This window comes from Lethenteron reissneri, unplaced genomic scaffold, assembly GCF_015708825.2.
Source record: "Lethenteron reissneri isolate LAM-NWPU_2019-01 unplaced genomic scaffold, ASM1570882v1 scaffold_1695, whole genome shotgun sequence".
Classification (NCBI taxonomy): domain Eukaryota; kingdom Metazoa; phylum Chordata; class Hyperoartia; order Petromyzontiformes; family Petromyzontidae; genus Lethenteron; species Lethenteron reissneri.
In genome coordinates this window covers 1-23,711 of record NW_026891438.1, presented here as the reverse complement: position 1 = coordinate 23,711, position 23,711 = coordinate 1, and the positions used below count along the sequence as shown (strand labels likewise).

At 59.4% G+C, this 23,711-nt stretch overlaps 1 protein-coding gene and 1 pseudogene across 1 annotated transcript; one reads left to right on the top strand and one right to left on the bottom strand.

Moving 5' to 3' along the window:
* The first annotated feature begins 31 nt into the window (after positions 1–31).
* On the top strand, positions 32–6,581 carry LOC133339238 (semaphorin-6A-like). The gene is made up of 9 exons (XM_061547383.1): positions 32–121; positions 1,625–1,726; positions 2,171–2,261; positions 2,631–2,750; positions 3,200–3,288; positions 3,473–3,702; positions 4,223–4,354; positions 5,584–5,738; positions 6,439–6,581. Exons 1-8 carry the CDS (start codon positions 32–34, stop codon positions 5,654–5,656), a joined length of 927 nt encoding a protein of 308 aa, XP_061403367.1. The 3' UTR covers positions 5,657–5,738; positions 6,439–6,581.
* A 7,023-nt stretch (positions 6,582–13,604) lies between these two features.
* LOC133339239 (mitochondrial import inner membrane translocase subunit TIM44-like) lies at positions 13,605–22,521 on the bottom strand (annotated as a pseudogene).
* Between the last annotated feature and the right edge of the window lie 1,190 nt (positions 22,522–23,711).

Genomic DNA, 23,711 nt, shown 5'->3' with positions numbered 1-23,711 from the left:
GATGGGTGAGGAGCGTGAGGTGAAGAGCGTGATGGGTGAGGAGTTTTTTTTATCGCAGAAGCTGACGTGGATGGCGGAGCGCCAGGAGGTGGACCGGTGTCTCATGAACGGCAAGACGGAGGTGAGGCCAGACGGCCACGAGGGCCCCTCTCTCACGGCTCAGGAGTCGCCAACCTGCGGCTCTTGAACACCCACTTCGTGACGCTCTTCATCAACATTCACCACCGTCTCGCATTCACCACGCAGTGCATTGCGGCTCGAGGAGTATTGAGGGTTTATTTTGTACCGAGTTTTGGTTGCCAACCCCTGGTCGTCACGGTGGATAGATGTTAACCCCCTCGCCTGGTACACAGGAGGTCGTGGGTTCGATCCCGACCCGGACACCTGCTGCTGTATATTTGGAGCTTGCGTGTCTCTCTCTCTCAACATCACGGTGGCTAGGAGATGTTAACTACCTCGCTTGGTCTACAGGAGGTCGTGGGTTCGATCCCAACCCCGACACCTGCTGCTGTATATTTGGAGTTTGCGTCTCTCTCATCATCATCACGGTGGCTAGATGTTAACTACCTCGCTTGGTCTACAGGAGGTCGTGGGTTCGATCCCAACCCTGACACCTGCTGCTGTATATTTGGAGTTTGCGTGTCTCTCTTCCCGTGGTCGCGTGAATTTTTCTCCAGGTCCTCCGGTTTTTCCCCTCCACATTTAGAATCAACATCACGCGTTTAGAGCATTTCGCCGCTATAAATGTCCACGTGACAAGCCAATTCGTTGAGCTGTCACTTGCGATAGCCAGGTCGCTTATTGAAAAGAGCGCTACGTAGCTCAGTGGGACCTTACCTGGGAAAATATTATTTTAAAAAAAAACCAAATAGTCCGTATGAGCTCCCTCTTCTCATAGCGCAGCGCGATCCTCGGGAAGGAAGTCGCTGCCGTGCATCACAGACACAGCCTGAGGTGCGTTCACAGCAGGGGGCGATGGCTGCTGTGTGATCTCGCCTAGGAGCACCCCCAGTGGCAGCAGTCCCTGTGTATTAGTCTGTCAGTTGAGTAACTCGCGCGGTGCTAACTTGTTGACATGTTGGCGACAGAAAAATTGGACCACGAATCCGGCGCACGTCGTTGGCCTACTCGTGCGAATGACGTCACGGGAATCTTTAACCGCCCACGTGAATATCAGCCGCAGCATTGACCGGGCGGCCGCCGGGCTCGCACCGCGAGCGTCTGCGAACGCGCGGTGAACGATGGGGCCGCCCCTGGGCCACCGCCCTTCGTGGCCGTTGGCAACGCGGGTGACACCGGCGTCACTCGGGTGACACCGGCGTCACGCGGGTGACACCGGCGTCACTCGGGGGAGACGATGAACCCAGCAGAGGCCCGAGTTCTATTCCCGCTCACGGCCGCCCACACCGGTGACGATTATCTGAACCTGTGCTGGGCATCCCCAATGTCGGCTCAGCCTTAAACGAGTACTTAGTGTGGTGTGTAAAAAGACAAAGGTGGCCGAGCATGGTGCTGGCCACCCGCCCCCTCGTGTGCCTTGCCGGCTTTCACAGGTGCTGGCTAAACAGCCCTTGCCCCCAAAAGTCTGTGGAGGCTGTACGGGGGATGTTTGTCTTCACCGCAGGAGGAGTGTCACAACTTCATGAAGGTGGTTGCGCCACGAGGAGACGGACTCCTCTTTGTGTGCGGCACCAACGCATACAGCCCCACGTGCAGGAACTACCAGGTACTGCTGCCTGGGTCACACACACAGCAGTGACATACTCTCAGTGTCACCCACAGCAGTGTCACACACACACAGCAGTGTCACGCACAGCAGTGTCACACACGGAGTGTCAGACACACAGCAGTGTCACGCAGTGTCTATTCCTAGTGCCCCTGCGTGTGCGTGTGTGCGTTCGCGCGTGTGTGTGTGCGTGCGTGTGCGCGTGTGTGTCCGTGCGTGTCCGTGCATGTGTGTGCGCGTGTGTGTGTCGGTGTGTGTGTGTACGTGTGTGTGCGTGTGTGTGTGTGTGCGTACGTGTGTGTGCGTGTGCGTGTGTGCACGTGTGTGCGTGCACGTGTGTGTGTGCGTGTGTGTGCGCGTGTGTGTGTGCGCGTGTGTGTACGTGTGTGTGTGTACGTGTGTGTGTGTGTGTACGTGTGTGTACGTGTGTGTGTGCGTGGACAGCTGGCGGACCTGTCCTTCACTGGGGAGCAAACGAGTGGCCTCGCCAAGTGTCCCTTCGACCCCCGGCAGGGAGGGGCGGCTGCCTTCGCAGGTCCGTGGGGTCGCAGCGACACGCCAGCGACACACGTGTGTCCGTGTGTCTGTGTGTGTACGTGTGCGGACGTGTGTACGTGCGGACGTGCGTGGGGGAGCGGTGGCAAAGTGGTGAGTGCACTGCGCGACTAGCCCGGCCACCCGAGTGCCATTCCCGCTCACGGCCACCAACAGCGGTGGCGATTATCCGAACCGGTCCCGAGCCTCCCCTAGGTCGACTCAGCCTCAAATTAGCGCTTGGTACGGCGCTGGGGAGACAAAGGCGGCCGGGCGTGGTGTTTTGCCACATCGTGGGTGCCGCTCGCCAACGGGCACTTGCCCCCCACAGGACGCGCGCTAGCTGGGGGACCTTTATCTGTGCGTGCAGGCGAGCGTCTCTACTCGGCCACGGCCGTGGACCCCCTGGGGGTGGACGCGGTGGTCTACGGGAGCCTGGGGCCCGGGCCCCCCCTGCGCTCCCTCAAACTCGACTCCAAGTGGCTCAAGGGTACTGACCCCCCCCCTACTGACCCCCCCCCTCACTGACCCCTCACCCACCCTGCCCTCACCAACCCCCCCCCCCTCACCAACCCCCCCTCACTGACCCCTCACCACCCTGCCCTCACCAACCCTCACCGACCCCCCCCCATCACCGACCCTCCCACCCTCACCAACCCCCCCCCTCACTAACCCCCCGCCCTCACTAACCCCCCTCCCTCACCGACCCCCCCCCCACCCTCACCGCCCGGCCCCCCCTGTGACGTGACACGACCTGCTCGTGTCAGGTCGTGTCACATCACGAGTACTGTGTCAAGGCAGGTGTGTGCGTGTCTGAGGTTGTGTTGTGTGTCACGCGTGTCGTGAGTCAACCGTGTGGTACGTCACGCGTGTCTTGTGTGTGGTACGTCACGCGTGTCTTGTGTGTGGTGCGTCACGCGTGTGCCGTGCGGTGCACAGAGCCCGTGTTCGTGAGGGTGCTGGAGCACGGGCAGCATGTCTACTTCTTCTTCACGGAGATCGCCGTTGAGCTCAGCTCCATGGGCAAGGTGACGCGCCCTTCACTCACACACACACCGACACACATGGGCCTTCACTCACACACCGACACACACCGGCCTTCACTCACTCACTCACACACACACCAACACACACCGGCTTTCATTCATGGGTTCCTTCACTTGTGTAGGCGTGCTGACACAGGTGCGTCGCTGCCCCCCCCCCCCCCCCCAGGTGCTGTTCTCGCGCGTGGCGCGCGTCTGCAAGAGCGACGCGGGGGGCTCTCAGCGCGTGCTGGATGGCCACTGGAGCTCGTTCGTGAAGGCGCGACTCAACTGCTCGGTGGGGGGCGAGGCGCCGGGGGACGCCCCCTTCTACTTCAACGAGCTCCAGGGGGTCTCCGAGGTGCTCCACATCGGGGGTCGCGAGCTCGTGCTCGGGGTCTTCACCACCCCCCTCAACAGGTGCCCCCCCCCTCCACCCCGACCCCACCCCCTCCACCCCCTCCACCCCACCCCCTCCACCCCGACCCGGCCGTCACCCAGGCATCACTGCGCTGTCGAGGAGACGTTACCACCCTCGCCTGCCGCGAAGGAGCACGTGGGTTCGAGCCCCAGAGCCTGGCGATGCCCGCGGTATATTTGGAGCCCGCGTGTTCTCCCCGTTCTGCAGCTTGTGAATGCGAGATTGTGTTGGTGTGTTTGAGTGATCGAGTGTGGGAAGCGGTAGTGTGGTGGTTAGCGCGCTGCGCTATGAACCCGGTGGCCCGAGTTCGATTCCTCCCCTAGGTCGATTCAGCCTCAAATGAGTGCCTGTTGCGGCGCGTAAACATCCCCACTAAGGGAGACAAAAGTGGCCGGCCGTGGTTCTGGCCACCCACCCCCCGTGTGCCGTGCCGACCTCGCTAACAGCACTTGCCCCAGCAGTCTCCAAGAGGCTACACGGGGTAGCTTTGTCTTTACATGCGTGCGCGCGTGTGCGCAGCATCCACGGCTCGGCCGTGTGCGCGTTCGACATGGAGGACGTGGCCAGCACCTTCCAGGGCCGCTACTCGGAGCAGCGAGGGCCCGACGGCCCCTGGCTCGCCGTGCCGGAGGCCCGCACACCCACCCCCAGGTGCATCACAACACAGACCCGCCATCACACCGTGCCATCACACCACTCTCACACCACTCTCACACCACTCCCATCACACCTTACCATCACACCACTCCCATCACACCATACCATCACACCGTGCCATCACACCACTCCCATCACACCACTCCCATCACATCGTGCCATCATACCGTGCCATATTCTCAGGTTTTTTCGGTAAAGTCACGTAGGTAAAAATAAAATTAAAAGTTAATAAAAGTAATAATGGAAATAAAATAAAATAATAAATCACGACGTTTCGGAGGCAACACAAGTCTCCGTTATCAGGTGGGACCGTCACAGCTTGATGCAGTAATTTTAGCTGTGACGGTCCCACCTGATAACGAAGACTTGTGTTGCCTCCGAAACGTCGTGATTTATTATTTTATTTTATTTCCATTATTACTTTTATTAACTTTTAATTTTATTTTTTACCTACGTGACTTTACCGAAAAAACCTGAGAGTATGAATCCTTGCAGTCACGAAAGCTTCAAATCTAGAATTAATACCGTGCCATCACACCACTCCCATCATAACACTCTCATCACACCACTCCCATTACATCAGTGCCATCACACCACTCCCATCACACCGTGACATCATTATCATGCCCCTGACATCATGCCATGCGGCTGTGATCCCTTGTGTGTCTCTGTGTTCCTGTGTCCTCTGTCTGTGTTCCTCATGCCCGTGTCCACATGTCTCTCTGTCGAACATGTCTTGCTTATCGCTTCATTCCCGTCTCTCAGCCCTTGTTACCTCGTTTGTTACCCCGTGTGCCATTATCTTACCCCATGTCTAACCCCGTATGTCACCCTGTGCGTCTCCCCGTGTAATCACAGTGTCACCCTGTGTGGGGAGTTGTGGTGTAGCGGTCAGCTAGCTGCGCTACGAACCCAGCGACCCGAGTTCGATTCCTGCTCACGGCCAACACTCACGACTATTATCTGATCAGGTCCTGGGCTTACCCTAGGTCGACTCAGCCTCAAATGAGTACCTGGTGTGATGTGTAAACATCTACAAATGCGGCCGGGCATGGTGCTGGCCACCCATCCCCTCGTGTGCCGTGCCGGTCTTCATAGGTGCAATTCGCTATCAGCACTTGCCCCAACAATCTGTTGATCTTTGTCTTTTTGTCACCCGTGTGTCACCTGGGGTGTCGCCCTGCGTCTCATCCCCCACGTCTCGCCCCCGCGTCTCGCGCCAGGCCCGGTGCGTGTGCGGGCGAGGGGGAGGCGGCTGCGTTCCCCGCTCGCCGCTGCTGCCGGACGAGGCGCTGAGCTTCGCCAAGACGCACCCGCTGGCTCACCGCGCCGTCAACGCCGTCTCCCCGCAGCCCTGGTTCGTGCGCTCCGGCACCCGGTGAGAACAGCAACAACGTCACACCGCCCCAGCGCTTGTGCCAGGCTAGGTGCACCCTGAGGCTGGCACGGGAAGTGCGGAAGGCTCGCTGGCAGGAGGTCGCCGGACAGCCCCAGGTGCAATGGGTTGACTGCCAGACTTGACTGGCAGATGCACCACCTGTGGAACAGTACAAAGATCCCCCGTATAGCCTCAACAGGCTTTGGGGGAAAGTGGACCCACGAAAGCCGGCACGGCACACGAGTGGGTGGGTAGCCAGCACCACGTCCGGCCGCCTTTGTCTCCCCAGTGCCGATGTTTATACACTGCACCAGGTACTCATTTAAGGCTGAGTCGACTTAGGGAATGCCAAGAACCGGTTCAGATAAACGCCACTGGTGTTGACCGCGAGGACGAATCGAACTCGGGTCGCTAGGTTTATAGCGCAGCGCGCTAACCACTACCCTAACCACTCCCCACCTGTGAGATCATGCACGCACACACAGATGTGCACGCACACACATATGTGCATGGACGCACGCACAGATGTGCATGGACGCATGCACAGATGTGCATGAACGCACGCACATGCAGACGCACACACAGAGAGCGCCAGCTTTCGGACCCCCGTAGGACTCAAAACGCTGGGTTCAGAATAATCCATCTTAACGCGCGACCTCTGCGTGACCCCCGGCGTGACCCCCCCCGACCCCCCGCCCAGCTACCGGCTGACCCACATCGCGGTGGACGTGAGGGCGGGGCGCCACGGCAACGAGACGGTGGTGCTGCTCGCGGCGCAGAGCGGCGTGCTGCTCAAGCTGCTGCTGCTGCCGGGCGGTGGCGGCGGTGGTGGCGGTGGTGGTGGCGCCGTGCTGCTCGAGGAGGCGGAGCCCTACAGCGCCCGCGAGTACGCACACACGTGGGGGAGACGCGCACGTGGGGGGAGACCCGCACGTGGGGGGAGACGCGCACGGGGGGAGACGCACACGTGGGGGGAGACGCACACGTGGGGGGAGACGCGCACACGTGGGGCGAGACGCACACCGCACGTCCACACGCTCGTCGCTGGAGCTGGCCCTGAGCGGAATTGAACTCGTGTCCCCGTGTCCCACTCTATGCCCTCCCCGTATCTCTCCCCATGTGTGCCCTCCCACGATCCCCCCCCCCCCCGGCCCGTGTGTTCCCCACGTGTCTCCCATCCACCGCCCCCCGCCCCATGTTCCCCGTGTCTCCCTCATGTACCCCTCCCATGTCATCCCATGTGTGCCACGTCGTGTGTGTCCCCGCTGTGTGTGCCATCACGTGCCCCGCCCCCAGCTGTGGCGAGCGGTCCCCGCGCGCGGTGCGGGCGCTGCTCGTGGACGCGGAGCGCCACGCCGTCTTCCTCGCCTTCTCCTCCTGCGTGCTGGGCGGCACCCCGCTCAAGCCACTGTCGCGCGGCGACGCAGACTGCAAGAAGTAGTCGGCTACAACCCCTAGGGCCATGTCCACACCACAGCCTAGGTACACGCCTGTAGACACACGCCTATCACCTTCTCACGACTCTTCGTGAACCCACTCCTCTCACACCCCCCCCACCCCCACAACCCCCCCCTCCCCCCACGACTGCTGTGTTCCACGAACGGGGCCGGAGCGGCCGGGCCCCTCTCGTCACAAAAAAACCGACAACAAATCCGCCCCAGATTGATCTTTGGGAACGATGTGGTCAAATTTCGTGTCGTCAAGAAGCCTGCTACAGCCGACCAGGCACAACAAACAACGTTGCCCGCGTGCGCCAGCGTTGGAACTCGCCGCCCCCGCGCCGTTGCCGGGTGGTCGGAACTTGGGGGCGTACCTGGTCCCAGGGCCATGGCCGCACGATGGGCGACGGGAGTCGGGTCACGTTCGCACCAACTGTCGACGCCCTTACCAGTGCCCCCTACCTTATTACGACCAATTCAGACCTTGTTGGTCACCCCGTGCCATTATAAATCTAAACGTTAATTCTACAAGTACCATCACATGGTAGAAACACAAATAGACAATGTTTTTTGTTACTCAATTTCCCTGTGCAACAATACGGGTAAACCGTATGGGTGGACAGGTGTGCGTCCGTTGCGTCCGTTGCGTCGCGCGTACCCCGTGGGTTCCCCGTGGGGTACCCAGACCCCAGGCAGGGCTCGAGCGGAGGGTGGTACCGACGCAATTTTGGCCCGGGTGATTAATAGGCCCGGTCAAAAATCGATTAAGATTCGTAGTAGTGGACCGATTGACTGAAGGTGCAGGAGATACGCTGGTATTGACCTGCTCCGTCTCGCGTGGGCCCCAGGGCTTGCTGGCGTCCCGGGACCCGTACTGCGCCTGGTCGGGGGGGACCCTGCAGCCGCGTCACGCCATCATCCCACGGCAGGTGCGGACACTCGCGCACCGCACGCACCGCACGCACCATACCAACCACATGCACCGCACACTACGCACCACACGCACTACCCACTGAACCACACAGCACGCACTGCACCACATGCACCGCTACACACACACAGCACTACACCACCGCACTACACAATACACACACCACTCGCACCGCACTACACACACCGCACTACACAATACAACACACCACTCGCACCGCACTACACACACCGCACTACACAATACACACACCACTCGCACCGCACTACACACACCGCATTACACTCAATAACCCACGCACACCGCAAACACAGACCGTACACCACACGTCACAAAGCGCCACGCACTGGCAGTGACGTCACCAAACCGCAGCAGCAGCCCCACTGAGACGCGAGGGTTTGGGGATGTTTGGGGTTGTTTGGGGTTGCCGAGTGTTGGTGTCGGTGGGGGCCGTGCCTAACTGGATGAGGGGGGGGTCCCCTCTGTGTCCCCAGCCCCATGGCGGAGCAAGCCCTCGCCACGGGGAGCGCGGGGAACCTGCCTGACTGCGCCGGTGAGCCCCCCACAGTCCTGCAGGGGGGGTCCAGTGTCTCTGTCTGTGCCATGTGCTGTGGTAGATCGACACTTCACGTGGCCTTAACGTGCACGCACATAGCCTGGCACAAGCGCCGTGGTGATGTTGTTGCCGTGGTAGTGGTTGGGGAGCGGCGGTGTAGCGATTAGCGCGCTGCGCGGTGAATCTGGCGACCCGAGTTCGATTCACGCTCACGGCGTGAATCGAACTCGGGATTCATACTCTTAGGTTTTTTCGGTAAATAAATAGTAAAAATAAAAAATAACTTTATGAAATCGATTTAGTTCTTTTTCATTGATTTTTTTTATTATTATTTTTACCTACACGACTTTACCGAAAAAACCTAAGCGTACCAGTGACGATTATCTGAACCGGACTCGGGAACTCAAATGAGTACGAGGTGCGGTGTGTAGTAAACATCGCCACTAGGGAGACAAAGGCGGCCGGGCGTGGTTCCGACCACCCACCTCCACGTGTGCTATGCCGGCCTTGATAGGTGGTCGCTAACAGCACTTGCCCCAAGTCTGTTAAGGCTATACGGGGGATCTTTGTATTTGTGTGCTGTGATTTGACTTTGGTGCAGTGGCCTAGTGTGTATATTGACATGGTTGTGCAAGATTGTGGTGGCGCTGCTTATGATGGTGACGATGCTGATGACGTCGATGGTTACGAGTATGATGATGGTGGTTGCAATGATGATGACTTTGGTGGTGATGACGACGATGTGGACGACAATAATGACGATGATGACGACGATGTCGACGACGATATTGACAATGATGACGACGGTGATGACGACGATGATGACGGTGATGACGACGATGATGATCCTGTGCGTCTCCATTGCCCCGTGCTTCCACAGACTCCGTTGTGACGTCCAGCGGTGAGTGTCTCCTCCACAGCATCACATGGAGCGTCACGGTGTAAGAGTAGTGAGTGTCCTGCGTTTAGTGTCAACTGTGAGTAGCGATTGTGAAGTGCGTGAGTCATGGCAAGTGCGAGTCGTGTCAAGCCTGAAGAGTGAATGTGCAGTGAGTGCCAAGCGTGAGTAGTGTCACGTCTGAGTGAGTAGTGATCGTGTAGTGTGAAGTGTGCGCAGCATCAAGTGTAATGACTGTGAAGTGAGTGTCAAGTGCGAGTAGCGAGCGTCCCGCGTGTCGCGAGTGGCCGCTGGCGCCGTGCGTGCCGCCACAGGAGCGATCCGCGAGCCGCGGGTCTCCACCTCCCCGGGCCGCGTCCCCGCCGGCATCGTGTGGCTCTGCCTGCTCGGCGCCTTCGCTCTCGGCGCGGCGCTCTCCTGCGTCGCCACCGTCTGCCTCTTCCGGCGCTGCCGGCCCCGGCGGCCCGAGCGGCCGCGCAAGCCGCCGCCCGCGGCGCCGGCCCCGGGCGCCGGCCCGGGGCCGGCGGGGCCCTACGGCCGTTCGCGGCTGCTCGAGGAGCTGCTGCTGGAGGGCGCCGCGCGGGGCAAGGTCGACGCCGTGGCCAGGTCGGCCGCGCTGCTCGTGCCGCTCATGGCCGTCGGCAAGGTGGACGTGACGGCGCTCGAGTGGGCGGGGGGGCTCCCCCCGCCGTTCCCCCCGTGCCGGCGGCCGCCCCCTCCCCGAGCTGGCGGCGCTGCCCACCCCCGAGTCGACGCCGCCCGCGACGCGCAGGAAGGCGGGCGGCGGGGGCGGCGCCGCGGACCCCCGGCCGCGGCCGTCGCCCGTCGCGACCGCCGCGGCCGCCGCCGCCGCTTTCGCCGTTTGGCCCCGGGAGAGCGCCGGGTCGGACGCGACGACCGCGGGGGGGGACCCCGGGCAGCAGCAGGGCCACACAGAGCGAGTGAGCGCACCCAGCCTGGCGCTCGAGGAGCTGCTCAGGAAGCTGCAGGAGACCGGTCAGGTGACGCAGTGCATCCTGGGAGATGGGCGCCGTCCCCGCCCGGGCGGCCGTCTGCCGTGCGCGCCGCCCGAGCGGTCGGGCGCTCCGCTCCGCCGGCACCGCTCGCGGCCCCCGTCGCGCTCACCCCGCCGCGCCCCTCCGCGTGGCCCCCCCTCCCTCGCGGCGCGCGGGGGTCGACCTCGTCCGGGAGGGGGGCGGCTCGTGAACCCGGCCCCCCCCAGGTCGCCGCGTTCCCTCGTCTCGGCGCGCGCAGAACCGCGGCGGTCAAGCCGGCGCCGGCCCCGAAGCCGCCGGGCGCCGCTCCCCCTCCGGCTCCTCCCACCGGCGCTCCCCCACCCCGCGCGCCGGCCTCCTCCTCCTCCGGGCGCGCAGCGCCGCCGTGCGGACGCTAAGCGCCGGGAGCGGACGGTGGGAGCGCCCGCCCGGCCCGGGGACGCTGCGGAGCCGCCGGAGCCGGCGCCCCGGAGGCGCGACGAGCGAACATCGGCGGTGGTCGAGGCCGGACGGCGCCACGCAGCGCCACGACCAAGGGCTTCGGGAGACGGTGCCTCACGCTGAACAAACGGCGGGAGGAGCCGGCAGAAAAACGGGAACGCGCGAGCTCCTGGCGGAATGGTGAAACGAGCGCACAGCCACGCGTGCGTGCGACAGCGATTGGAGTGCACGGGCCTGTATATGCGCGCGTGAACACTAACACCAATATTGGTATTGGTGTCTGGGGAGTGGTATTGTCGTGGTTACGTCGACTCAACCTCAAATGAGTACCTGGCGCGGTGGTGTAAACATCGCCACTCGCGGAGACAAACGCGGTCGGGCGTGGTGCTGGCCACCCACCCCCTCGTGTGCCGTGCCGGCCTTCATATATACTGCTCGCTAACAACATTTGCCCCAAAAGTATGGTAAGGCGACACGGGGCATCTTTGTCTTGGTCTCGGTGGAGCAGCAGCTGCAGGTTGAATGGAGCCGCTTCAAGAGAACGTAACGGGCGGCGCTTGTAGCGTCGGGACTCGACCGCCCCTTTTCCACTGCAACATCCGAGCCGCGCCAGCGTGGGGCTCCCTCGCAGTCCGGGTGGCTTTACCACTTTGCTCACCACTTCTGAATCTGGCCGGGGACCAAACGGGGCCGAAGAGCCCCGAGCGAGGCCAATACATTTTTTGTGCGTGCAACGTTAGCGGCACGGCTTGGTTTCTGCAGTGGAAAACACATCTTGGTGCTTCCTGATCCACGCCAGTGGGCCAGTTGGCCCGACCGTGGCCCTGGCGCAGTTTGGTCGTGCCAGTGGAGGAGGTGGGTAGATGCGTACGCTAATTTGCAACGCGGGGGGCGAGCGTCGGGCGAGCGTCAGGTGAGCGTGGGGTGAACCGCGTTGACGCGGGTGGTGAGCGTGGGGTGAGCGTGGGATGAGCGTGAGGTGAGCGTGGGGTGAACAGCGCCGGAGTAGGGGGCGAGCATGGGGTGAACCCTGTCGACGCGTGGGGTGAGCGTGGGGTGAGCGTGGGGCGAGCGTGGGGTGAACCGCGCCGGCACGGGAGGGCGGCTCTCCCACTCACCACGCGGAGGGGGCCTGGTTCAGGCCCAGTCCGTCGCCGTGATGGACGTCGCGGTCATGATCACGCTTCGCCTCCGTCTCCACCGAGTTGGCAAACGCTTCAGCGGAGCAGACTGGAGTGTGGCACAGTGAAGTGGAGCGAGGTGGACTGGAGGCACAATTGAGTGGAGCACACGAGAGGGGGCTGGAGAAGCACACTGGACGAGATTGGATAATGCAGAGGGGGAGGGAAGTGCTAAATTGCTCACACTCCATTGGATTGTGTCACTACAGTGGAGTAGATGACACTGAACTGGAAGCATACGAGAGGTGGCTGGAGCACACTGGACTGGAGTGGGCAATGCAGGCGAGGACTGACACTATCACACCGGACTGGAGTGGATTAGACAAGGAGCTGTGAGCAACCTCCGTGTCACCGACCAATCACTCATCGGTGTCCACCATCACATTGCGGTGCTCAGAGCCGTCCCTCGGGTAACGGCGACTCGGGGTGACCCCCCCCTACCCCCCCCCCCCCCGTGCTTCCGACGTCCCGGTGGTGTCAGATGTAATACTTCCTGTTTCGTTGCCCCGGGCCCCACCCCCCCCCCCCCCCTATGGATGGCCCTGCTCGTGCTCATCAAAACCATCGCATCCCAAGTCGCACGAGACAAAGACGCGCTGACGGATGGGACATGACGGTGATCGCGGCTGCCGCCAGAAATATATGGCCCCATTGAGTGGAGTTGAGCACAATGGAGTGGAGTGGGTGCTGCTGTAATTGCAGACACGCTGTTGCTGTGTGTTTACAGGGCTCCGTCGTCACGGGGCCCAGGAGGTGGAGGGAGCAATCCCAACCCGAGCGGCGCAGAGTCCGTGTCGCGTCGACACCGCAGAATCATCAGCCAGCTCGCGTTTCGCCTGTTTTAATAGCTTCATGTATAGCGCATTATGACTGTGATAATAATGATGATGATGATAATAATAATAACCATTCTCTTCCAACATAGCACTATTTTTTACATTAAAAAATCAATCAATAAAAATGGTGTCGTCCTCATCTTGGCAGTACAGGGTCGGGCAGGTCGCAATAAACGTGACACACGCTGCCCGCTAGCGCACCCTGGGCCCCCGCGTTACACGGAGGAGGAGAGAGGAGGAATCATTACGAATCGCGTCCACCTTCCACCTCTTCCAAGATGTCGGGCCAGTGTGGAAAAGTAGGCAGAATACCCTCTTTGCTCTCTTAAGAGCTCCCTGTAGTGGAGGCCTTTCCGCCAGCAGTGGCTCGAACAAGCAATTTCAGGGCTGCACCTTCACCCGTACCGTGCCCCCCCCCACCCCCATAGCAGTGCTCACGCTCAGCTAATCCTCCTCCTCCCACCACCACCACCACCAACCACCACTCCCGGCGGTGGCGGCACACCCTACGAGCTGCAGTATCGGAGCTCTGACTAAACCGGAGCCAAGATGTGGTCGCTGTTGTGGAGCCGGGAGCGGGGCCGGGAGCGGCTGAGCGATCAGAGGATCTGTTCCGAGCTGGAGGCCGAGATGTCCAGGAGGCGCCACGCAGCCAGGGGATTGAGCTCCTCCTGGTCACGGCACAGAGCCCACACGTACAACATACGCACCACCTTGTCCTGCAGACACACACGGGGCGGGGGGGGGGGGTGCGGGCAGAGCGGGCAGGGTGAGGAGTGGCGTTTAAAGCACGCGGACTTTAAACCGCCACGCGCGCTCGTTTAACTCCCTTGGTGGGGGTGAGAGGTTGTGGGTACGCACGGGGTCGCCCTCCACCGTCTGCCCCTTGGAGTCTCGCAGCACCAGCAGAGCTGAGCCTGGAAAGGTGATGATGAGCACGGGACCCTGCTCCATCAGCTTCCCCATCGCCAGCTGCGCGGATACACGCGGCATAGCACGGTCACACGCGTGGAGATGCACGGTCACACGCGTGGAGATGCACGGACACAGCGTGGAGATGCACGGACACATGCGTGGAGATGCCGAGAGACGCGGTGAAACGCAGAGAACGCAGTGACGCATGGATGCACGCAGCACGAGCAGGAGTTGAGCAGTGAGTCGCAGGACACAGAAACCAGAGATAGACCACAGCATAGCAAAATCACAAGTTCATAGCAGAGCACAAAGGTTATAGCTCAACATACAGCTCGTAGCACACAGCTCATGGCATTCAGGCCCTAAGCATGCAGGACCAAAGCACGCGGTTCTGAGACGCGATGACAACGACAACAGGCAGGAGGAGGAGGGGAACTCACGTCAATGTTGTCGATGTCGAGGATGCGCGAGTGAGGAAGGAGCAGCCCATGGCCTTAGCCTGCTTGATGGGGTGAGCGAGCTGACTGTACGTCTGTGCGATACCAAACACGCGCACAAACCCGACACACCCCCTCATAAAATCCCAAGTTGCTAATTTCAGCATTGCAATGTTTGGATATGACAAGTTACATTGGATGTTTTTTTTGTTTCATCGATGGAAGGAAACCGAAGAACCGGGAGGAACAGGGGAAGAGGAACATTCAATCTCCACGCAGATGCCCGAGTCGGGAATTAACCCAGGTTTCTTGCTTGCGAGGCACGAGTGTCCGCTACCGCACTCCCGCCCGAAATGGCGAGAGATTTTGGCAAACGCCAACATTCCAAACAGTTTTACACGGAGGCTTTCGCGACCAGTACTCAAATTCTAAATGTTGTGGATTCACACTTCAAACACACCGGTGGGCTGAAAAGTACTAATTGGCGTTTCGTTAACGTGACACATTTTTTACTGATTGGTCATGTCGGGTGGTGGAGGGTTGCGACACATTTATAATAACGCGATCTCACCCAAAAACCTTTATTATGACCTCAATGTTAATTTGAATTGGGTCTCCATTGCCGCAGACGCCGTTCATTGCTTGCACGTCACGTGAAACATGGAAACAAGTCTCCAGGACTGGAGTTTGGGAACCATGCTCTAAGACCCCGAGTCTCTGTGCGAGTCTACGGTCTCTGTGTGACTCTATGAGCCTCCGTGTGAGTTTATGAATCACAATGTGAGGACCACAGAGTAGAACTCAACATTCAATGGGGGGCTTTGAAGCAGAAATCCACCCACATCAACTGAAGCCATTTGCTAGCTAAACGTATCTGTACATAGACTTACAAGGTTGCTATCCATCGCAGAGGTGGAGTGATTAAATAAGTTCATGTCTATGCGTGAGACGGTTTGTAGGAACACTGGACAGAGATGGCGAATCGGTGTGGGGAGGCCTTTATCCAGCAGCGGATAGACATTGGCTGGTGATGATGATGATGATTTTCTCCTCCAGCCATATGTGAGAGAGACTCGGGCGGATGAGTTTGGGTGTTACGCTGCTGTGCTCAGAGGGGGCCTGGGTATTGGAGAGTGACAGGGAGAGAAGGGCAGACTCACCGCCTGGTAGCACCAGTCCTGCAGCACGTCCAACTGTCCCCGCAACATCGCCTGGGCAGAGACACGGAGACATGCAGGTGAGCGAGCGAAGTCCTGGGTGCACGAGTGAGGATCTGGATGAGCGAGCGAGGTTCTGGAATAGCGAGGGTTCTGGGTGAGCGACTGAGGTTTTGGGCCCAGTACCTTGTTTGCTCTGGTGAGCAAACAAGGTACTTGGCGATGTGAACGAGGGTGCTGGGTGAGCCGGGGTGAGAATCTGGGCGAGCGAGTGAGCTCACCTCCAGGCACGTGGGGATGATGTCCTTCTCGCACTGCATGAGGAACCGCTCCTTGCGAATGCGGGTCCACCTTGAGGATCTCTGTGAGCACCTCGGACATCTCGTCTTGGAGAAAAGTCCCCCTGCCAGCAGAGCACGGACACGGCAGACGCTTCACCCCCTGCTCTTTAATAATGCGGGCGGAATCGGACTTCAAACCCCTCCGAGGTCGAGAGTGAGAGATAGAGAGAGAGGCTACTACACCGACGAGCTGGGAGACTTTGTCGGTGAGGGTGCGTGACGCGCGGGATCATAGCGTTGTCACTCTCGTCGTAACGCATCTTCATCTCAAAGAACCCTGCAACACGGCACACAGCGGTGCGGTGACGCGGCGCACGCTCACAGCTTCACTCGCCGTGCCGCACCGCAACCGACACAGCACCGCGGGTGGTCTCACCACGCTTTACACCACGCACAGACGAGCCCCCAACACACACCGCTCCGACACCACCCACAATATAGTTGCTGCGAGGGCTGCGGGTAACGTAACCACGACAACGTTACAAAATCTCCAAATGGATTGCGGCTGTTTAAATATTGAAGGTTTTTTTAACAGCGCTTCTTGTTATTTCAGTTTCCGACCCCCTGAACTAGGACAACCACACTCGCAAACCACCACACTCACTATCCACCACTACCACACTCACTATCCACCACTACCACACTCACTATCCACCACTACCACACTCACTATCCACCCACACTCACTATTCACCACACTCACTATCCACCACAACCACACTCACTATCCACAACCACAATCACTACCACCACACTCACTATTCACCAGACTCACTATCCACCACTACCACACTCACTATCCACCACAACCACACTCACTATCCACCACAACCACACTCACTATCCACCACACTCACTATCCACCACACTCACTATCCACCACTACCACAATCACTATCCACCACAACCACACTCGCTATCCACCACTACCACACTCACAATACACGAAGGGTGAGGAGGGGTGAGGTTAGGGTTGGGGTTAGGGGTGAGGCTAGGATTAGGGATGGAGTCTCACTGTTGAAGACGACGTTCCCATCGCGGAACTCCCTCCACTGTTGATACCAACGTGAGTCCTTGTGTAGCACCATGCCCATCGCCTCTCTGGGACACAGATACACAGCGTGCATCATACAACAGCATACAAGCACACCGCATCAAGCAGACTGATGTACACCACCACCATCGCTGTGTCTCGTGCGTCTCTCCGTGTCCTCCATGTCTCGTGTGTCACGCCGCCCCTGGTGCGTCACGCCGTAGCTGTGGCCGCCGCGCGTCTCACGTGTTGGCCGAGAAGATCTTCTCCTCCGTGTCCTTGTCGCGGCGCCCTCGCTTCGCTTCCTCAGCACCGCCGGGGGCCGGTAGCTGCCGGTGCGGCCCAGCACGCTGTCGTCAATCTCCCTCTTCACCGACTCCACGCTCTGCACCACAAACACGTCGCCCACTCACCGAGATGCGCTGGCGCGTGTGCGTGCGTTGACCGGTGTGTGTGTGCTTCCGTGAGTTGATGTGTGTTGGGAGTTTTACTGTTGGTTTTGTAACTCGTGTTTACCCAAGTAAACCCCACTGAGCATTAGGACTCTTTTTCCAGAGGATCCTGCCAAGTTTCCGTAGTAGGGGGGGGGGGGGCAATGATTGCTGTCCGTGTGTGTGTATTTGTGTGTGTGTGTTCATGTGTACGTTGGTGCATTGGGCTGTATTGCTGTGGGTGTTGGTGTCGATGCGTGTTGGTGAGAAGCCGGGTGTGACGCCGGGTGTGACGCTGGGTGTGACGTCGGGTGTGACGTCGGGTGTGACGTCGGGTGTGATGTCGGGTGTGACGTCGGGTGTGATGCCGCCAGTACCTGCGAGATTGCGCGGAATGCCGACGTCTTCCCCAGCATCTCCCCGCTCCGCGACACGGACTGCGCAGAGTCCTTGGCAGTGCGGGCGGCTCCCTCCACTCCCTCCTTGAGCCTCTTCCCAATATCGGTCTTACCCACCTCCTCAAAGCCCTACGGCACAGTTACACAAAGATCCCATATAGCCTTAAACAGACTTTTGGGGCAAGTGCTGCATGCTAGCAGCGCCTATGAAGGCCGGCACGGCACACGACATGATAGGTGGCCAATGGCATTCCCGGCTGCCTGTGTTCCCCAAGCGGTGAATGTGTTTACACACGCCCACATATTCATATGAGGATTCGTCAACCTAGGGGAGGCCCAGGACTGGTTAAGATAATTGTCATTGGTGGTTGCCTGTAAGCGGGAATCGAACTCAGGTTTCCGGGTTCGTAGCGCAGTGTTCTTACCACTGTTCCACCGCTCCCCAATAACAAAAACACACATTCATACACGCACTGACATACACCCACCTCCTCAAGCCCTGTGGCATAGTCGCACACACACATGTACAGGGCTACACCACCATCATACAACCACCTCTTCACTGCTCTGTCGTACAACCACACACGCAACATACACACAAGACACAACATACACACAAGGCTAACCATTGAACAAAGATGGTCACTGCATATCGTGAACTTTCAGATGCGCTTCTTCCGCTGTCTGGAATGTTCTTCCTTCCAATATTAGGAAGCCACTGGAGCTATGCACTTTTACATCTCGGTTTAAAAACTAATTTCTTTTGGTCTTTAGTTTTTTTGTCCTTCCCCCGCTCATCCGATTAGCATGGTTGGCTAAGTACGGAGTGAAAGAAGTTCAACATACGTACATACATCGACACACATTCACACACACACACAGGCGAATCTAATAACATGCCAACAGTTGGTGAAAGAGGCTGAATGATCCACCACAAACAAGGCGTCGATTCTAGCTTTGAGTCGACAAATCGACGCAACTCGTCATCCCGGCTCGCCTCGCACCTCCTTCACGGTGTCCGACAGCTCCTCCATCTTCTTCTTAAGCTTTTCCGATGTCTTCAACGTCTCCGATTCGATTGTTTTCTAGACGGACGGAAACAGCAGGCAGTGGCGGACAGAACAGTGGAATTGACATGTCTCACAGTGTCCGTGTGGTTGTTTTCCGATGTTTGCATATTCATGATATCTGTTTGTGTGTGTCTGTCTGTCGTGTATGCATATTTATGGTGCCTGTGTGTTCATGGTGTCCGTGTGTTGCTTGCATGTGTGTGTGGTGCCTGTGTGAGTATTATGTGCCCACAGTGTCCGTGTGTTTGTGGTCTCCATGTGTCTGTGTTATTTGCATGTGTGCGTGTGGTGCCTGTGTGAGTGTATGTATGTGCCCATCGGTGTCCGTGTTTCTGTGTGTTGTTTGCATGTCTGTGTGGTGTGTCCATATGCTTGTGGTTTCCATGTGTCTCTGTGCAGTGTGAGTGTGCCTGTGTGTTTGCGGTGCCTGTGCGGCATGCGTGATCCATACTCACGTATTTCCTCCTCGCCTGTTGCAGGGCATCAGACTCATCGAGTCGTTTCGCCTCTTCCCGGAACTTTTTAAGACTCTCCTTCATTTCTTTATTCTTTGTCATGTCCTGCTTAATGTTGTCAAAAAACTCCGAAAAGAATCCCTTTCTCCCTCCAGTGGAGTACGCGTTCCCCTGTGGCAGGGCAGAACCGCAGCCGAGAGCATCAGCCAAGCACACGGCCGGAGAGTACACGTAACAACAAGCACGCGACACAAAGGTGCATGGCACACGAGGACTCTGCACTCAGGTACACGACAGACAAGTACATTGACCAAGCATAGGGCACACAAAAGTACACGCACCCAGTCCCCCTCTCCTGCACTTGACAGATGTCAATGTTAAAGCAGTTCTCATTTAACTTATTCGTATATCCTTCATGATCGGCAATGTATTCAATAACGTGTGTAATGGATCCTCCATTCTCGACAACATGAAATCATCCAATCTTCTTGTCGTGTCTCCTGTCCAACCGATATTCGTCTTTCCCAATATTCTGCACAGGCTTCCGGTGTTGGCATTTGCCAAATCTTGAGGAGCACATTATGGTGCTGCAGGACATCTCAGGGACGATCCATGTGGTTTTGCCTCTCCTCACAAGCGCATTGGTCGAGAGAGTTGCATCTGCCAAAATCCACTCAGTCTGTTCAGGCTCTACCATGTGAGCCATTTGGAATTGGAGCCAGATGCGAGCTCGTCACTGGGGGAGATTCCTCGCCGCTATGAAGCAAGTGCAATTACCAAACCCATGCTGGCCTTTAGTGCGGCCCCCGACAATACACAACATGTGAAAACACCCCCACTCCCCATCATCACCATCAAGGCGCTGTCAACCCCCAATGTTTTCAAATGTGTGGCGGCCCTCACACTGATGATGATGCCTCATCGGTGAAAGTGCCACTCCTACCTCCCTATAAACCCCAACCCTCACCCCGTCCCATCATCACCCCCGAGGCATCACTCGTAACCTTCACCTTAAACCGCAGTCAACGCATCCTCACCCTTCGCCCCAGGTCACACCCCACTCGCTTAAGCCTCTGACAGCCTCACTCACCCTTACCCCCTCACTCACCCCCCTCTGACAATGATCGCGGGGACCGCGGCTGCCCTCACCTGCGCGTGCTGGAGCACCGGGGGGCGCGTCGCCGGCTCGTGCCCACATCGCTGTGCGGCGGTGGCGCAGAGGCTGGGCAGCGCCTGAAGCCTTCTCCTGTACACGCACTGCTGCTGCAACAAGAAAGACAAGGTCAGTTCATGCTCGTTGGTTTCTTCGGTAAAGTCACGTAGCTAAAACATATAAAATAAAATAAATTAAAATGAAAACAAATAAATGTAAAAATAAATAATCTTTATTTTTACCTACGTGACTTTACCGAAAAACCAAAGAGTAGGGATCCTTACAGTCACGAAAACTTCAAATCTAGAAAGGTCAGTTCAGTTCATGTATTAGGTATAGCCCTGTGAGCCCTGTGAGCCATGCGGCTCTTGACTCCCCCCCCCCCCCCCCCCGTGAAGCTCACAAGGACTGTTGGGTGCACGTGGTGCTCGTGAGGCCGTAGTCGGCACCGCGCACGAGGTGGTGGGGAGCGGGGGGGGCATAGCCGCCTTTATCTCCCCCAGTGCTGATGTTTTATTGTTTTACACTGCACGGGTCAGATATTCGCCACCGATGTTGGCCACGAGCGGGAACCGAACCAAAGTCGCCGGGTTCGTAGCGCGGCGCGCGAACCACTCAAGTCCCCCAGACAGTGCGTGACCCCCGTGCTGTCGTAGACGTAACCTCACCCACCCCCCACCCTGGTGAGTCGGTCTCACCGACTCACCAACCCCACCCACACCCCTCCCTATAAACCCCAACCCTGACCCCGTCATCACCCCCCGAGGCATCACTCGTAACCTTCACCTTAAACCGCAGTCAACGCATCCTCACCCTTCGCCCCAGGTCACACCCCACTCGCTTAAGCCTCTGACACAGCCTCACTCACCCTTACCCCTTCACTCACCATTATCCCCTCGCTCACCCTTATCCCCTCACTCACCCTTAGCCCCTCGCTCACCCTTAGCCCCTCGCTCACCCTTATCCCCTCGCTCACCCTTACCCCCTCGCTCACCCTTATCCCCTCACTCACCCTTATCCCTCACTCACCCTTATCCCCTCACTCACTGACCCTCACCTCTCATACCCCGAACGCTCAATCGTATCCACTCATCCCTGTCTCCTCACCCATCTCACCTTATCCCCCTCACCACTCACCTTTCGCCGATCACCTTATATCGTCTCACTACATCTCCTCACCCTCACATCACCCCTCCTCACCCTGTCGCCACCCCCTCACCCCGTCCCCTCACCCCCGCAGCTCACCCCGTGCCCTCACCTCGTCCCTCGCCCCTCACTCCTCGCCCCTCACCCTCACTCCTCACCCCTCACCCCGTCCCCTCACCCCTCACTCCTCACCCCTCGGCCCCTCACTCCTCATCCTCACCCCTCACCCCCGTCCCCTCACCCTCACTCCTCGCCCCTCGCCCCTCACTCCTCACTCTTAACCCTCGCCCGTCACCCTCACCCCTCACTCCCCCTCACCCCGTCTCCTCACCCTCACCCCTCACCCTCGCCCCTCACCCTCACCCTCGCCCCTCACTCCTCACCCTCGCCCCTCACCCCTCACCCCGTCCCCTCACCCCTCGCCCCTCACCCCGTCCCCTCACCCGTCCCCTCACCCCTCGCCCTCACCCCGTCCCCTCACCCCGTCCCCTCACCCCTCACCCCTCCCCTCACCTCCCCCTCACCCCTCACCTCACCCCGTCCCCTCACTCCTCACCCCTCGCCCCGTCCCCTCACCCCTCGCCCTCACCCCTCACCCCGTCCCCTCACCCCTCGCCCTCACCCCTCACCCCGTCCCCTCACCCCTCGCCCTCACCCCGTCCCCTCACTCCTCACTCCTCACCCCTCACCCCGTCCCCTCACCCCTCGCCCTCACCCCTCACCCCTCGCCCTCACCCCTCCCCCGTCCCCCCTCACCCCTCGCCCTCACCCCTCACCCCGTCCCCTCACCCCTCGCCCTCACCCCGTCCCCTCACTCCTCACTCCTCACCCCTCGCCCCGTCCCCTCACCCCTCGCCCCGTCCCCTCACCCCTCGCCCTCACCCCGTCCCCACGCCACCTGTGAGTACCGACACAGCGCCGCCATCTTGGCCGGTGCAGGATCTCGCGAGAGTCTCGCGAGAGTCTCGCGCGACCCGGAAGCGTTTTTGAAGCACGCGGCGGGGGCGGCGACATCCCCACGTGCGTTGTGGGAGGGGGGGGGTGACGCGATGGGGTCAGGGGTCAGAGGCTCAGCGTGGGGTCAGGGTGGGGAGGGGTCAGGGTGGGCGCAGTGGTGAGCCGCATCAGTGAGGAGTGGTGAGGAATAGTGAGCACCAGCGAGCAGTGGTATTCGTAGTAAGCAGCACAGGCGCCAGTGAGAACCAGCAAGCGTGAGTGATCAGTAGGCAGAAGTGAGTGTCACGGTGAGAAGTGGTGAGGAATAATAGTGAGTGTAGCAGAGGTGAGCAGCAGCAGCAGTGAGTGTGTCAGTGGTGAGCAGCAGCAGTGGGTGTGGCAGTGGTGACCAGCAGCAGCAGTGAGTGAGTGAGTGTGGCAGTGGTGAGCAGCAGCAGCAGCAGTGAGTGTCACAGTGGTGAGCAGCAGCAGTGAGTGTCACAGTGGTGAGCAGCAGCAGTGAGTGTCACAGTGGTGAGCAGCAGCAGTGAGTGTCACAGTGGTGAGCAGCAGCAGTGAGTGTCACAGTGGTGAGCAGCAGCAGCAGCAGTGAGTGAGTGAGTGCTAGTGGCGGTGAAGCCGTCCGTCTCGCCATGTCCTCGCAGCTGAGCGCGCTGCTGTGTGTGGGTGACCGGGCCCGGGTGGCGCCGCTGTCTCGCGGCGCGGGGCTGGAGGAGTCTCGGGCCGCGTTCCGGAGCGCGTTCGCCGGCGAGCGGGAGCAGGAGGCGGCGCTGCGCGGGGACTTCGCCGTGCAGCTCTACAGCGAGCAGTGGGGAGCTTCGTGGACGCGGGTCCCGAGATGAGCATCGAGGCGCCCTGCAGGCTCAGGGCGGTGCCTCTGTCTGGCGGGAGACAGGTAGTGTGTGTGTCACACGGGGAGAGGTGTGTGTCACACGGGGGCAGGTGTGTGTGTCACACGGGGGCAGGTGTGTGTGTCACACGGGGGCAGGTGTGTGTGTGTGTGTCACACGGGGGCAGGTGTGTGTGTCACACGGGGGCAGGTGTGTGTGTGTCACACGGAGGCAGGTGTATGTGTGTGTCACGGGGCAGGTGTGTGTGTGTGTCACACGGGGGCAGGTGTGTGTGTGTCACACGGGGTCAGGTGTGTGTGTGTGTGTGTGTCGCACGGGGGCAGGTAGTGTGTGTGTCACACGGGAACTCGTG